The 17,133-nt window shown below is 38.2% G+C and overlaps 1 protein-coding gene across 1 annotated transcript in view; it reads left to right on the plus strand.

The window, feature by feature from the left end:
- The window catches only part of GCLM (glutamate-cysteine ligase modifier subunit), a 19,843-nt gene extending 3,260 nt beyond the window's left edge, over positions 1-16,583 (plus strand). Inside the window, exons 2-7 of the mRNA XM_042462092.1 lie at positions 4,974-5,039; positions 7,218-7,302; positions 11,723-11,779; positions 12,706-12,908; positions 13,177-13,291; positions 14,685-16,583. Coding sequence (XP_042318026.1) covers positions 4,974-5,039; positions 7,218-7,302; positions 11,723-11,779; positions 12,706-12,908; positions 13,177-13,291; positions 14,685-14,857 — 699 coding nt within the window. The 3' untranslated portion in view covers positions 14,858-16,583. The remainder of the gene's footprint in view (positions 1-4,973; positions 5,040-7,217; positions 7,303-11,722; positions 11,780-12,705; positions 12,909-13,176; positions 13,292-14,684) is intronic.
- The last annotated feature ends 550 nt before the right edge of the window (positions 16,584-17,133 follow it).

A 17,133-nucleotide genomic window follows, 5' to 3' on the forward strand; every position in this document is an offset into this window, starting at 1 on the left:
CCACCAAAGTGATACTTATCTATCTACTTGCATTTGCATGCTTTCGACCTGCTAGGTTGGCAGAAGCGGGGACTAGTGGCAGGAGCTTACTCCATCATGCAGCACTTGGGCCTCAGACTACTAACCTTCTGATCTTCCTGTCATCAGAACTGGCATCTTGACCACTAAGCCACTGCACCCCTTTTGATCCAACTAGAGTAGACCTATTCAATCAGTTATTGAATGGTAAATCAATTTGTAAAGAGCCAGCATGATGTAGTGGTTTGAATGTTTGACTCTGGAAACCAGGGTGCAATTCCTAGCTGAGCCATGAAACCCACTGGTTGACCTTGGGTAAGTCACACTCTCTCAGCCTCAGAGGATGGTAATGGCCAATCCCCTCTGAAGAAACTTACCAAGAAAAACCCATGATAGGTTCGCCATAAGTTAGAAATGACTTGAAGGCCCACAACTACAACAAATAATTTTATTCCTATTAGTATTATTCTATTGATGAACTTGATTTACTTTTCTGCCTGTCTGTGGCGCCAGCTGCCTTTCTGTATTTAGAACATAGATTATGAGGATTGAAAGCTGTTGTTCTGCAAACTATGGGCTCCATTCCATTCTTGGGTAGTAATGAAATTAGGTTTGACAGGTCCTTAGTAGCAACATGCCTGAAATGTAAATAACTCTTGTGCTCAGTGGAAAAGAAAAAGTAGGCATTTCTATACTGTGAGCACAGCAGGTATTAACACCTGTAATTTTTGAAGAAAGATTGAGGAGTATTGGCACACATTTCAATTCAGAACATAAGAAGTAAATGGCAGTGGCCACTGATGCATGAGTGCCCCATGTTTCTTTCCCTGGTCCAATAGACCCTGTTTCATCCATGAGCCCTCACAAATGTAATGTTACAAACCGATAAAACAAAAAGGAAGAAAAGACAAATTGCACAATCACATTTGTGAAAAAGCTAGTAACAAATAGACTTTATAAACTAACATTAACAGGCAGTTAACATATTAAAAATGTGGAAAGGACAGACAGGAGTTGTCGCCTCCTTTCCTCACCTCCCAGCGTCCACTTGCATTTCTCCTATCCAACACATAACCTTCTTGCTGCATTTCTCCTCATATTAGAGAGTTGTTTCAGTAGAAGGAAGGCAACTGAGGACAATTTTTTCCCATATCTGTAGAATCTGATGTATGAAAAACGTATGCATTGTTCTTTACAGTGTTTCAGTAGTTACCTGACATGATATTTCTATGTTCACTAATTCCAGCCCAAACTTGTAATGAGTAAATGAGAAAGAGCCTTCAGCAGCCCAACCTGTGCCTCTTATTTCCCTGCAGGGAGCTTTTTTGTAACTCCCATGGCAAGCAGAGAACTTGCTCATCCAGCCCCACCCTGTTAAGCAATTGCCAGAGGCATCTATTTCTATTTTCTGATCCTTTTTGAAATCTATGTGCATCATTTCAAACTGCAGTATTGTTTCTAATCCAGACAGTTTTTATATTGGGATCCAAGGGCCCTGTGAATACTGGTATGCTCTAACTATGAATATTGATAATAGACAGGTGCTTCTTCTCCACTACTGATCTGGACCTCTGATATATAGCAAGGTGTGTGATATCTTGGAGGGGTGTGTGAAAGACGATGCCAGTCGCTTTGGCCAATACTCTGTGCAAATGAGTGTCTTATTTATCCTTTTAAACTGTTGCATGTTTTAATTAATGTGTTTTAATTTATGTTATTCATAGAATCATAGAGTTGAAAGAGGCCACAAGGGCTATCCAGTCCAACCCCATGCCATGCAGGAACTCTCAATCAAAGCATACCCCCGACAGATGGCCATCCAGCCTTAGTTTAAAGACTTCCAATACACTGATTTTTTAAACATGAATTCACAAAAAAGTATAAATTTCAAATATCAAACCTTGATTTTCCATTTTTTATAAGGGACACCATTTTGCTATGTCATTATATTTAATGGGACTTGAGCATACACGGATTTTGTTATACACGGGGGATCTTGGAACCAAACCCCAGCATATAACAAGGGTCCACTGTATTAATTATTGATTTTTTGTTGTTGCCCACCTTGATCCATGGGACTAAGAAATCGTCATCACCACCATCATTCTTTTCACACTAGGTGGTCTGCAGAGGGATCTCTGACCACTGACAATATAACTCCAGCATGTTAGAAAGGATTCTGGGACACACTCTTAAGATTATGGTGACGGTGGTGATGATGATGATGATGATGATGATGATGAATATAATCACCAACTTAGAGCATGTCCCAGAATCCTTTGTAACAGGATAGAGTTCTGTTGTCAGCGGTCAAAGACCTCTTGGTGTGAAAAGGATTCTCCCAAGTTGAACACTCAAAAATCACTTTTTTTTCAAGTGCTTTAAATAGCTGGGAAAACCAGCCAGATAATAAACACAAACCTCTGTCTGTGAGTTTACACAGTGCTCAATGGACCTATCCAAAGTCAGGGGACAGGGAATCTTGTATATTAGAGCTATCAATTGGTAAAAGATCAGTGAGTTGCTAGTTTAAACCAAGTCACTTGATTAAATTTAAATAACATCAGGATCTCAATAAAAAAAGTGCCACTGAGAAATTCTAAAGAAAATGTGAAATAAACTTCGGATACACACTGTGGAATTAAAGCAGTTTGATACCACTTTAATGGCCATGACTGTATCTTACAGAATCTTTGGCTTTGTAGTTTTGCTAGGTATTCAGTCTGGTCTGTCAGTGAACTCTGGTGCCTCACCAGACTACAAATCCTAGGATTCTGTAAGAGAGGGTCATGGCAAGTGGTGTCAAACTGCTTTAATTCTGCAGTGTGAATATCCCTTGAATCCCAAGCGGGATATAAATCTAGTGCATACCCTTGACCGAAGAACGGTACACTCCTTCTATCTGGGATGGTTGTCCTCTTCCACCGAGCGCGCAGCTTCGGGAAGAGCTGTTCCATGTTACCCTCCCGAAGTTTAGAAGGGCTTTAACTCTGGCACGTTTCAATGTATTGCCCACGGCCATGTTGGAAGGTAGATTAAAAAAAAACACCTTTTGAACTTCGTTTTTGCCCATGTGATTCGGGCGCTGTTGAAACCAATGAGCATGTTCTCCTTTATTGTCAGTTCTATAGAGATATTCGTCACCAACTGATTAGCCCACTACTGAGTAAATTCCCAGGTAAAACTGACTCCTTTTATTTACGCCTCCTATTGGATAACAGTGATTCTACAGTATCCCATAAGGTGGCTAAATTTTGTTACATTGTTTGTAAACTGCACCCTCAACTGACATATAGTCATTTTATTACCATGTAGAAAGATCTGTTTGGATATTGTATAGGTATAGTCTACTATCAGTTTATATTTTAACCTGTTACTGTTGTACTGATACGCTGTTTTTGTGTGGTTTTGTTTTTATACTGGTCAAAGACCGAATAAATTTTATTACAATTACAATTATATTACAATCCAGTGCATAAATAAATAAAATAAGATTTGACCATCACTTACTGTAATTATGCCACAATTATTAATCAACACATCCTTTGATTTGATTGATCTGTCAACTTAAAGTTTGCTGTTTTACTGGGGTAAAATTATAGGACCTGCAAACAGTCATTCCACCATAAGCATTCTCATAGCTGCAAGATCAGTTGAAAGATTCTGCTTCTTAGGGTTTTGTAAAGAATAGATACCACTTTTCATCCAGGTCTGGACCCAAACTTGCCCTGAGCTGTTCCAGCAAAGAAAGTAAATGGATTTTACCAGACACCATCAATATGGCCTTCCTTATTTTTCTTCAGTTAGAAGGGGTCAGATTGAAAGAAATAATGTACAAAAAAAGCCTTTTAACCTGGGTTGGAGGGAGGATGGAAAGTCCACTAGTGAATAACTGGTGAGTATTCAGGGAACTGAAAGAGAGAGGTGAAGATCATGAGACACTCTAGATATTGTTGACCCGCACTTCCCATCAGTCCTAGCAAGCACATCAAATGGTGAGTGATGATGGGAGTTGTAGTCTGGCAAAATCTAGAAGGCCACACATTTCCCATCCTTGGTGTAGTAGTGTCTTGTCTTAATTTGCAAGGTATCTGATAAAGAGAATGAAGACCTAAATGAACCTTAGTGGATTAGACACTCCTTTTTTAAAAACCAAGAATACACATATTTTCCCGTTCTTTGGCTGTAGGTGATTTGGGCCTTTTCCGCATCCCATCTAAAAAAGATGCTATATACCCTGAGATGATTTGACACACAGCAGTTTTGCTCAGACACTTATAGGATCCCAGTGTGTCCTAATGTGTGACACCCAATTCACTAGTGAGAGAAGTAAAAAATGTTTTACAAGTTTATTGTTTCATGTCTAGAATTGTAGCTCTATTGTTAAACAAAGTGTTAGGTAGTTTGTATAATTACATAAATGAAGTGATAAAAGGAATTGGGAGAAGGGTAAAGAGAACATTGTGTAGTGGTTTGAGTGTTGGACTGTGACTCTGGAGACCAAGGTTCAATTCCCCGCTTCGCCATGAAACCCACTTGGTGACCGTGGACAAGTCACACTCTCTCAACCTTAGGGTTGCCATAAGTTGCAACTACTTGCACACAACAACAACATCAACAACAAAAAAGGTATAAACAGGGAAATCTCTTTCACACTGCAGTACACACTTATAACACTTAGATACTATGTGAATTTCCATGGCCACAGCCTACAGAATCCTGGGATTTGTAGTTTGGTGGGACACTAGAAATTGGAATTCTCTGGCTGAGAATTCTTAAATGCCCCTCTCTAAACTGGAAATCCCAGTGCTGTAGTTGTGCAGTGTGAAAGATAACCTGATCTACACTGTCTTAGAAATGAGTATACATCCCTGCTATTGTGCTGAATAGTCTGTCTCATTTTGTTGCATAAAAAATTCTAAGAGTTCCTAAATAACAAATACATTGCTTTACAGCTGCGAGATTGCATTCAGAAAACCTTAAATGAATGGAGTTCAAAGATCAGCCCAGATCTAATGCAGGTAATGATCATTTTCTTGTTTCTTTACCAGTTTGCTTCTTTATAAATAAAATAATCAGAATTTTCTTCATCCAGGGAGTCAAACCATTACATTTATTTTTGGGTTCACTTCCATTTGAGGTTCAGCTATACTTGAAATTGTTCCAGGTTGGTTCAAGTTCAGACCAGTAAAGGTTTGCAGTTAGTCTTGTATGGAAAACTCAATAGTTCAGTTCTTACTAAAGTTTAGTTATTTATTTATAAACAATATTTATACCCCACTCTTCTGCCAAAAAGGCCCTAAGAGTGGCTTACAGTTTATTAATTTGACAGTTCCCTGCTCTCAGGCTTACAATCTAAATAAGACACCTTGCACATAAGGAAAGGGGATGACAGTAAATGGGAGGAGATAATAAGTCCAAAGATACTGCCTACCTCTTTTCTCCTTTTAGGCCAGGTATACATTCAAAAGTTACTTTTGCATGCTCTGGTACAAACCCCAAAGATATAAACTCTACCAGAACTTGGTTTTATTATTTATGAGAAATCTGGTTTTGGTGAGCTAGTGATCATTATCAGAGCATGTTAACTGCTATTCTGAAATGGAAATCTGATCCCACCCCACTTCACTTCAGATTCAACAGAAACTTTCAGATAAAGGAGGGGGAAAGGCTGAAATCAGTATCAAGCTAGTAGACTTGCTAACGCAATGGGACTTCTCCCTCATCCCTTCACCTCCCCAGTAGCTTCCCAAAAATATGTGGGAAGGTACACAAGCAGAGGGAGGAATTTCCCCATTCTCATTTGTGTTCATGGAGACCAAAGAAGAAATATAGAGGAAGACTTGCCACAATTTTGTTCAGATTTTTGGTTCAGGTTCATTTTGGCAACATATCACAAGTACAACCTGGCTCTTGTCTTTATGTAATGGAATCGGTTACTGGAAAGACAGATATTGCTTCCAGGAATGAAAATGTGTTGACTCTAACATCTTTTCAACACTGATGTAGAAGATTTTCATATTCCATTTCTGTTATGCAAAAAAGCCCAATGTACACTGAAAGTCCATGGTGGTAGCAGAATGAAATTAGGTTATGTCGTGAGACTTTGTGCACTTATTTTACATTCTAACTGCTGATGCTTTGTTTATGCTTGTTCAATGTGCAAGATGCTGTTAGAACTGAAAGTGAATTCACACATGTGGACCCTTGAGGAGATTGGAGTGGCACTGTTTGTGAAAACTTAGGCCTGTTACAGACTGCCAAAATAAAGCTGTTTCGGTTCTCTTTGGAGGTATGCTGTTTAAATGATGCATGCATCCTATGAATCTGGAAGCTGCACCAAAGCTGCACTCCAGTGCTTAGGAATGGAGTGTGGCTTTGGCACGACCTCCAGACTCTTAGGACCCATGCATTATTTAAATAGCATACCTCCAAAGAGACCCAAAGCAGCTTTATTTTGGCAGTCTGTAACAGGCCTTAGTACCTTTACATGGGATTGTATGGATGGCCACTAAAGCATGTGTGATGCTGGTGGTTTGAAAGGGGCTACAGTGATTTTGAAATCAGAACAGTGATGCGTACAGGCTTCCTTTAGGGATGTAGGTTCTCATAATCCAGGCTTGGATCCTATGAACCATAAACCCAAAGAATTAAGTTTCTTCTCCATGCTGTCTGACTCACACATATGGGTTGTTCTGTGCAGAAACCAGTGGAAGATTCCGGAGCTGGAAACAGCATCTTTTGGCAGGAACTCTCTTTTGGCAGTCTGTAACAGGCCCATGTCTGTGTGGGGTTCTGCCAAATCTTTCACTTCCTTTTCATCTACCACAGCTGCAACACCTCAACAAGATCAACCAGCATTTTTCATTGAACTTCAGCTCTTGGCATCTTTGTTCTCTCCATCATTCTTCTTTTGTTTTGCCATCATTGTTCATCTTCATTTATTGTCATTGCTTCTTGTCATCAGTCTTTTATCATTATTGCCACCACACCCAGGCCCACGGTGCTTGGGTGCTTATGCTCTCCAAGCAATAGTATAAAAATAAAATAAAATACTGTATGTATATATGTATATATATATATATATATATATATATAAAATTGCCTGAATAGTGAGAGAAAATTCCAGTCCTTAACATATTGCTCTTCTTCAGACTGAGCTGGTAAGCATCCTCTGACTGTGACATATTTATTTGCAGGAGATGCCAGAAGTCCTTGATTGCACTATAGCTCAAGCAATAGAAAAGATCAATACTGAAGAAAGGGAAGAACTTAAAGTTTCAGGTAAATTCACTGGTGTGCTTGATTCACAAGAGTCTTGAGGGAGTCAACCCTGGATGCAGAATGGTGCATTAGATGGATTCTGGACTCCTCCATCATCACACAGAGGATAATAAAGCTCAGCACTGCTAGGACCCATCAAGGGCCTCATCATCCCTACTGAAACCAGATGTAATCAAAAGTCCTGTGGTTGTTGTTTGCCTTTAAAAAATTCCGTTGTATGGCGACCTTAAGTGAACCTATCATGGAGTTTACTTGGAAATATTTGTTTTAAGGTTTGCCATTGCCTTCTTCTGAGGCTGAAAGCATGTGTCTTACCCGTGCCCCCCTTTTAAAGTCTTGTTACACTTTTTAGACCTGCATGGTGTAGTGATTTGAGCATTAGACTAAGATTCTGGAGACCAGGGTTTGAATCATGACTTGGCCAGGTAAAACCACTGGATGACCTTGGGCAAGTCACAATCTTTCAGCCACAGAGGATGGCAAGGGCAAACCCCCTTTGAAGAAACATGTCAAGAAAACGTCATGATAACTTCACATTAGGATTGCCATAAGGTGGAAACAACTTGAAGGCACACACACTTTTAAAAAAAAGCATCACAGGAACATTGTGGTTTCTTTTTAAATTACACTTCTTAGAAGCTTCCAGGAATATGACTTTCTATTTTTATATGCTTACATTTAGGTGTGGCTGCATTGTAATGCTTGCCTTTAGTTGTTGTTTTAATGTATACCCTGCTCTTTCTCATAAGAGCTCAAAACGTGCTTGTTGGTGATGGTGTGGCAAATAACCTGAAATACACTTCCTAATCAACACATTTGTCTATTGATCTCAAATAAGGATTTTATCTGTCCTGATAAAACAATTTCTAATAGACAAGAGAATATCTGCCAATGAATCGATGAGTCTGCCTATCATTACAAAAACTGACAGATGTTACAAGTACAATCAAGTTTGGGGTTGTTGTTTTTTTGTTTTATCTTGTTTTATTGTTGTGGTTGTTTAGAGACCTCTGACTTGGGTCTGGAGAAAGGGAAATGTCTACTGATGCCATGGTTTAACACATCAGGTACTTCAGGGGTGGATCTACACTGTAGAAATAATGCACTTTGACAGTGCTTTAACTGTCATGGCTGCCTCCATTGGAGTCCTAGGATTTGTAGTTTGCCGTTTCACATGAGCTCTCTGACAGAGAAGGCTAAAATATCTCACAAATCTACAAATCCTAGAATTCTATAGCATTGAACTATAGCAGTTAAAGTGGTGCCAGTCTGCATTATATCTGCAGTATCGATGCAAGCCAACACCTCCCCCAAACCTGACACAAATGTTATTCGCCCATGCTCCAGTTGCTGGCAGAATAACTCCATGCAGCTGATGCCCGTTGTCAAAATCATGACTAAATAATGATCATGAATACTCAACAGTTACAGATGAGTCAGTTTAGGTAACTCTTCCATCTTCACAACTGCTACTTAATGATGATTTTGCCACAATTGTAATGCTCCTCCCCACCTGCTTTACTGGGCATCAGTAAATTCCTCTAGTAATCGGAGCGTGGGTGAATGACGTTTTCATCAGGTTTGTAGGGGTTGGGCCAGAAGAGCTTACTTAGTTAATTACACTTAACTAAGAACATAACTGTTAAGTTAATTACACTTAACATTTAAGTTGATTACATTTAATTAAGTCTACAAAAGCTCTTTCTACCAGGTTCTTGTGAGCCGCATATGTTTAACTAAGTAGCTGATAAAGAATGCAGGACATTATTTTCATATTGAAACTAAAATTATTTTGCTTCTTTAACATCATTCCCGTGTACTTTTCTGATGGCAAAAACTAAGATATATGTGTTTAAGTAATGTACAGTGGATGGAGCAATTTATCCCCTTCTCTTCTGTATAGAGAATATTCACTATTTTGATTGTGTACAGTAAAGGTTTTAATATTTTGAAAAATCAGAAAATATATCAAATAATACAATTTTATATGCTAACTAATTTATGAACAACATGGGGGAGGGGCAGCATGGCATCATGGTTTGAGTGTTGGGACTATGATTGTGGGGACCAAAGTTCAATTCCCAGCTCAGGGGAAAGCAATGGCAAACTTCCTTTGAACAAATCTTGCCAAGAAAACACCATCAGTCAGAAATGACTTGAAGGCACACACCAACCTATGAACAAAGTGTGTTATTTCAACAGCCTTAAAGACTAGTCTAACAGCAGGTTTGGATGTTAATAAATAGCCTACTAATACTTATATTTGGGTATAAATATTTATATTGTTTAACTCAACACTGAAAATATTAAATTCTTAAATAGCATAAGGAACAATGATAACTGCTCCATGCCCCAGTATGTTCATCTCACAGTGATGGGAACACCAACTAGTGCTCCACATGAGCCAGAACACTCCAGAAACAACCTGGAGTATTCTGGCCCTAAAAGTGACCCCATGCCCCCCTATTACCTGGCACTCTGGAGCGACTCTGACCAGCTGTTTGTACACACGTCCCACCGTGCCACTTGCTGCAGGGGCACAGGTTGTTCACTCTGAAGTCAGGAATGAAGGCATACAGCATTGATCACATGGCTGGGTACCTTGTTCTGTTCTCAGATGGAGTGATTTGTGGTGCTGCTGCTGGTGGACAGCAGATTGGGACATATCATAAACAGTCACCCAGCATCATACCAAAGGGGTCTAGGTTTTTATAAAAGATCCGGAGCAAAAAGTAACTTCTGTTAATCAGTTCTAAGCGGAGGTAGAACAATAAAATCATAGAGTTGGAAAAGACCACAAGGGCCATCCATTCCAACCCCCTGCCAGGTATGCATCCCTTTGGTGCTGAAATGGCTGGATGATGTCCAGACAGTTTGCACTGGAACTGGAGATTGGTCCCTGCATTGTCCAGACTGGTTGCTGTGGGAATGAGGGGAGGACATGTTATTTGGCCTCTGCAGACAAGGCCTAGGTGTAGAAATTCATCTTGGATCTAAGCATTGTACATGCCTAATGTATGCACAGTATTTTTATTCCTGTTCTTTATGATTTTATACTAGGTTAAAATAAACTGACCTTCTGATATAGTATAAAAAGTCTCTGATCCTACTGGGACAGAAAATATTCTGGGATAAACAAAACATGTATGGATCTCCAAAATAAAATCAACAAGAACAGCAGCAAAATTTGGGACTTTTCGGGTTTTTTTTTACTTTTTAGGGGGGAAGAGAAATTTTCCCCCCCCCCCCCCCCCGCCCCTTCAGTTGTTCACTATAGGTGAGAAGGGACAGAGAAATGCACTTTTCAGTTTTACTTCTGCACAGATCGCTGTTACCTTCTCACCAAAGTGGTACCTATTTATCTACTTGCACTTTTATATGCTTTCAAACTGTTAGGTTGGCAGAATCTGGGACAAGTGACAGGAGCTCACTCCGTCACACAGTGCTTGGGTCTCGAACTGCCAACCTGATGACCTTGTGATTGTCATAGTCAGCATCTTAACCGCTGAGTGACTGTGTCCCTAGTTTTATGGCTAATGGAACTGCCCACTGTGAGAGTCCACCTGCCCTCCAGTTGTCATTTAATTCAGTTAGGACTTTGGTAGTTACATTAGGTTATTGCTGAAGTGGATTATATATGGTCCCGTATTTTGGAGAGGGTTCACAACTCCAGTGATTTCTTGTGAAGGCTCCTGAAAAAGACCTAGGAGTTTATCACACGGAGGCTTACCGTCCTTAAAAAGTGGCTAGATCATCCCTAAAGTGTGAGGGTGTGATCATCAGTTACACTTGTCTCCCATTTAAAAATCGTCATGGAGGCATCCCATTATTTAATCATTTGTGGACCCGCCATTTCTCTGCATAACGGAAATTCCCATTATGCAGAGAAATGACGGTTCTGCGGACGTTTTAATGACAGGACATCTCCATCATGAGAGAGAAGTGCGACTGGTGCTTTAGAGACGATCTAGCCACATTTTAAGAACAGTAAATCAGCCTTTGTGTGATAATCTCCTTAGTGGGGTCGAAATGGGTTGGGCTTTTTAAACACTGAATAAACAGTTAACTATCTTAAAGCACATTGAGCTTGTCTCATCTTTGCTGTATTGCTGAAGTGGCTCTGACAGATTGGGTGCTGTTGTTTTTTGTTGATGTGCTGTTACTTATCTTTCAGTCTGTTTTGATGCTTCAATTGTATTTGTTTTTCACTGAGTTTCATATTACTACCTACTGTGAGTGCACTTTTTGGCAAAATGCTGGCAACTGAACATAGGGCCGCCTGTGCATAAAGGATGTGGTGTACCCTAAGCAGTGGCCATCAGTATATATCAAGTTTGTTTGCTGAAAACAAATGGCTTTGAGATTTATGCTATTGCAGTAGATGTTATCTTTCCTTATTAAGTTCAATTCTTCGTTTCAGCAAAATTGTTTATTGCTGGATCAAACATCGCATCGATCAGAGAAGCAGTCAGTATGAGTAAGTTAAAGATTAAAAAGATTAAAATGTGACTTCTGAGTGACTCCTTCCCTTTTCATTTCTTTTTCTTTCTTTTTAAAAAAAGCCTTTTCTAATACAGTTTGCATCTCCCTTATTCAGGATTCCGAAATCCAGAATATTCCCCAAAATTACCTTCAGCGTATGTGTATAGAGTGTATATGAAGCATAATGAGTTTCATGTTTAGACTTGGGTCCCATCTCCAACATATTGCATTACATATATTACAGAATAATAGTACTACTAATAATAATCCAAAATCCAAAGCACTTCAAGTCCCAAGCATTTTGGATAAGGGATACTCAGCCTGCAGCTGTACTATAAGAGTTTTTTTTTAAAGCTAATATCCTTTGTACCTGTTGTATCATGGTTTCTAAGCTAAACTTGGAAACAGTTAACCTTCGCATCCAGCAGAAGTAAACACAATGCTATTATCATCTACATGAAATCCAGATTTAGTAAACCCTGATGTTGCATTGCAAGCATATTTAGAAACATGGAACAAAGTTTATATATTCATGTTTCTCACAGCAAAGCTTTGGCGCAGGAAGCTGCCTTGGGGTACAGAGTAGAAAGAGAGGTATTTGGCTTTGTAGATAAACCTAAATTTGTAAGTATGCCCCACTGGCCCTATTTAGTGTCATGTGCCTTTTCCGAATTCATTTTAAAGTAACTTTTATACAGTTTTTTTTTATCTACAGCTGTTTTAAAACTCTTCTAGTTTCTCTTATTTCAGCATATTTTGTTGAATTCACTTAGTATAGGTTCTTTGTCATTTAAAATATCATGTTTGCTTGATCTTTGCATCTGTGGGGCTTATACAAAAGGTAGAATAAATGGATTGGAGATAAATAGATTCGTGCTTCTTTTCTACTCCAGTTTAGCAAGTACTGTTTCTCTTTTTCAGCATGTTCTGCCCTTGGAGTTGACCAGTTAGATTCTGTGATCATTGCTCCTCCTCCAACAGAAGATGGAATTAATCTTTCTTTAGAGTATTTACAGCCTTACTGGGCAGAGCTTGAAAACTTGGTTCAAAACAAACAGGTTATTGCCATAGGGACCTCTGACCTAGATAAAACACTGTTGGAGCAACTATTCTTGTGGGCACAGGTAAGAGGCAAGCTGTGGAAATGAAATAATCTAGTAATGCTACCTTTCCCCTCTAGTCTGCTCTGCTATAGATCTTAATAAATCCCATATAACTGTAAACAAAATATACATATTTTCATACCATGTTGAGCAAATATGCACCCATATGTTGTATACATGAAGCATGTTCTGTGTTAAATAAATTATGAAGCAGTTTTCCATAAGCCATAAAAGGTGTCTAGTCTCTTGATGCCTCTCATCTGAAGAAAGCTTCATTTGCATTTTTTAGGTGAAACCAAGCAGTAATCAGGTGAATCTCGCTTCCTGTTGTGTGATGCCCCCAGATTTGACTGCATTTGCAAAAGAGTTTGATATCCAGCTGTTAACTCATAATGATCCAAAAGGTAAAGTTGGGTTAAAAACATTTTATTTCATTATTTTATTTTTTAAAGTATTGTATTATTTAAGTATTTTATTTCATTATTTTATTTTATTTATATCCCCCCTTTCTCTCAGAATGATACCTAGGAGAATTGCTTTGCATTGTATGAAGTCTGTGGCATTCTCATATCACAAAATAATTGGCTCTGTTATCTGAGCTTGTCTATTCTGTATAGCATAACAGTTTAAAGTGGGGGGGAGAGTGCATTGTGGATGTTTTAAATCAAGGTTAGTCAGTGAGCAGGCCACAAGTAGTGTTCCTCCTCCATTTCTGTGAGTTCTGCTGCTGGTAACAAATAGGAGCAGCACACAAGGCCTGAGTTTACATTTGAAACAAGGCATGTGAAGAGCACATACCTTGTTTCTAAACTGATTACTGCTCTCAGAAGTTCCCTAGGAGTGTGAATAGCTTGTTAATGAAGTGTACACTTCTCACATACCTTGTTTTAAAAGCAAATTAAAGGCAGTGGCAAAGCCACAGTTTGCTTTTAAAAGCACATAGTTTGTTCACAAGCTTATTCCTTCCCAGATGTTCTGGCATGATTTAGCTTACCACCTTTCCTTCAGGCCTACTGCTGCACTGATAGTTTTGAGCAACAGTAACTGCAGCCCCAGTAGATTGACTAACTGAATGATATTATCACAAATAGATAGATAGATAGATAGATAGATAGATAGATAGATAGATAGATAGATAGATAGACAAACCAATCAGTGATGTGTTATGAAAATGCAGTTATACTATACGGTGGGCTCTTGGTATCTGCTGAGGTTTGTTTCTAAGACCCCTGAAGATGCCAGAATCCGTGGATGCTTAATTCCCATTAAATACAATGGCATAGTAAAAATGTGTCCCTTATATGAAATGGCAAAATCAAGGTTTGCTTTTTGGAATTTTTTAATATATATATATTTTCAAGTCATGGATGGTTGAATCCATGGATTAAGAATCTGTGGATAGGGAGGGCCAACTGTATAAGAAAGACCAAAATCTACAGGCCTTATAATGCCTTCATTATATTTGTAATTACGTTTACATAACATTTATTGTTTTTGTTACTTGCTTGTGTATTTCTGATGGTCTTATTTGGTTAGTATGCTTGTGACTGAGATCCTTCCCTTTGTTGGTTTGTTGGCAGTAGTAGGTTTTGCATGGGGGTAAACTTAGCCTCCAGCAAAGAGAACTTCCCCAGCTTGCTGAAAGTCAGAGCATTAAGTAAAAATATTTAGGAATAACGTGTGTGTGTGTGTGTGAATGAAATACTGTTTGCATCACTGAGTCTGAAAACTAATAAGTATTTTGAATAAGCACAATCACCTAAAAACACTGTTCTTGCATCACATTTATAATTTTAGAACTGCTTTGTGAAAAAAGTTTCCAAGGAACCCTTCAAGAAAGCTTCCCAGACTGTCAAGTGCATGAATGGACTCCACTGTGGCTTCTACGATACTCAGTTATTGTAAAGAGCAGAGGAATTATCAAATCCAAAGGCTACATCTTGCAAGCTAAAAGAGTACCATCATCTTAAAGTCGTTCTTAATAATAAACTTCCTCAGAGAGACCCTATCTATCCTTGCACTATTGCAAACTGGAATTCATAAAGACCAAACATTTTTCTTATCAGTCAGTGAAACCCATATTACATAGTGGCATAGCAATTGTATGCCATTGTTGTCTTTTGCCTTTCTTTTTCTTTCATATGTGGTCTGTGTTGAGAACAGCTTGTTCACATGTGAAATGCTGTTTTTCATTCAATTGTCTGCTGATATAGAGATTATACAGAGAGAAAGAAAATAATATTTAGAATATTTTAATGACTAATATAAACTAAACATCTGACTAGGTATATTTTGATTGAATTATTTTGAGTTGCAAAGAGAAATTTAACTTGTTAAACCTTGTTGCTGCTAGACTGATAGCAGACTAAATACAGTAGTAGTAACACTGATGGAATAAGCAGCTCTGTTATTTAAGACAGTGGTATAAAATTAAGTGAATGCAAGCAAATTCCTTAAAATATACATGAATTTATATTTGGTTCCCTACCCCAAACAAATCATAGTACAATGGGCCTTTTATTTGGTCCGGAATACCTTTATTTTCTACTGTTGTTGCTGTGTCAGATTCCAATGGCTTGGGTCCAAGACATAGCACGTTTCCAACAGTCTTGGGGACCTCTGATCAGAATTTGCATTACCCAGAAGAAGTTTGTGTTTTCCTCATAACACAAAAAGTTTGGTGCATTTAATGCTTTTGGCTACTTAGTTTAAGGAACTGTTGCAATAGAAACAGCCTTCTAATTGTCATCAGGATAATTTCAAAAGTAATGTTTTCTATACAAAGAAAGGCATTTTGTAAATTTTGTGTTATGTCAATAAGTTTAAAATTGGTATCTGTAAACCTATTAATGCATCAATGAAAGGCATCATAAGAAATAGTAAACTTTATCTACAGTCTAAATTTTTAATGTTTTAATAACAGAAAAGACGACTTAGGCAGCTAGACTGAATAAATTTAGTCTGTCATCATATTTATATACTGTACTTTGATCCATTCCAATGGATTAATTTCTCGTGCTTTTTAAAAAATATTTCAGTAGAGGGTTTTGGTGCTGGGTCCTAAAACATTTTGTAAGCCTGTGATGAATACCTCAGATCTCAGCTGTTATTTGCAAATAAGCATGCATCTGCACTGCAGAAATAATAATCCACTTTAACTGCTATGGCTCAGTGAATCCTGGGATTTATAGTTTATTGTGGCACCAGAGCTCTCTAACAGAAGGCTAAATATCTCACAAAACTATAATTCTCAGAATTCTATAACATTGAGCAATGGCAATTAAGCTGGTGTCAGACTGGATTAATTCTGCAGAGTGGATTAAGCCTAACTTCCATTATCAAGTCGTTGAAATCATTGAGGCCTTAGTAGTGAGTAATGCATGAGGCTAACTACCCAAGTTTTGGAAAATTAATAGAATTGACCTGAATAAAACCTGTACTACAGGTTTCTGGAGTAAGCTTCAATTGCTGCTTATAATAATTGAATAACTCTAAAGGTGATAATAAAAATAAATGTATTGAAATCTTCTGTTAATCAAAAATGGGGTTTGATGAAATAATAAAGTGGTGGAACTGTAGAGAGCTGCAGTTATGTTGTCAAGAATTAACTGATCTTTCTTAAACCTGTGTACCATGAACTTTTTAATAGTTTGAAATGTTTATTGTAGATTAAAAAAAGAGCTTGCTTTACAGAAATCTTCTGGCAAGTTTCTCTTCTGCAGATTTCTGGGATTTGGGGAGTGGGCAAATAGATGTTGGTGTGGTTTTTGTCTCTGAACAGTTGTTAAAATTTGTACGCATTTATTACATCCATACCCTATTGTGAAGCTCATGTTGACATCATGAAGAAATGGCTCTTCTTTTATAAGAACAAAATGTAAACCTGGTGTGTGCCTTACCAGCCATTCTCAGTATTTCATAGTAGGTGCTGCTGATGGACCGATACACAAATGATGGGGTTTGTGGATATGTTTCAGCTCAGCCAAAAGGAAGAACACGAAATGACTTAAGTTGGACCACCTTCACGGTAGCCTTGCAGTCTACTTTGTGAGCACAGCTGACAATGTTTCTACAATGTTTTCATTAAAATTCTTTCCAGATGTAGACTTTCCCTTTTTAGGAATAATAGTTTTTCTAGCATTTTATTGTTGAACAATGTTTTATAAACTCAACAGGAAATTGATACAATTTTTTTTTTTTTGTCAAATAACATTTCCTTTTCTTTCCTTCTTTGATTCTGATTATT

Source organism: Sceloporus undulatus, chromosome 4 (assembly GCF_019175285.1).
Source record: "Sceloporus undulatus isolate JIND9_A2432 ecotype Alabama chromosome 4, SceUnd_v1.1, whole genome shotgun sequence".
Classification (NCBI taxonomy): Eukaryota; Metazoa; Chordata; class Lepidosauria; order Squamata; family Phrynosomatidae; genus Sceloporus; species Sceloporus undulatus.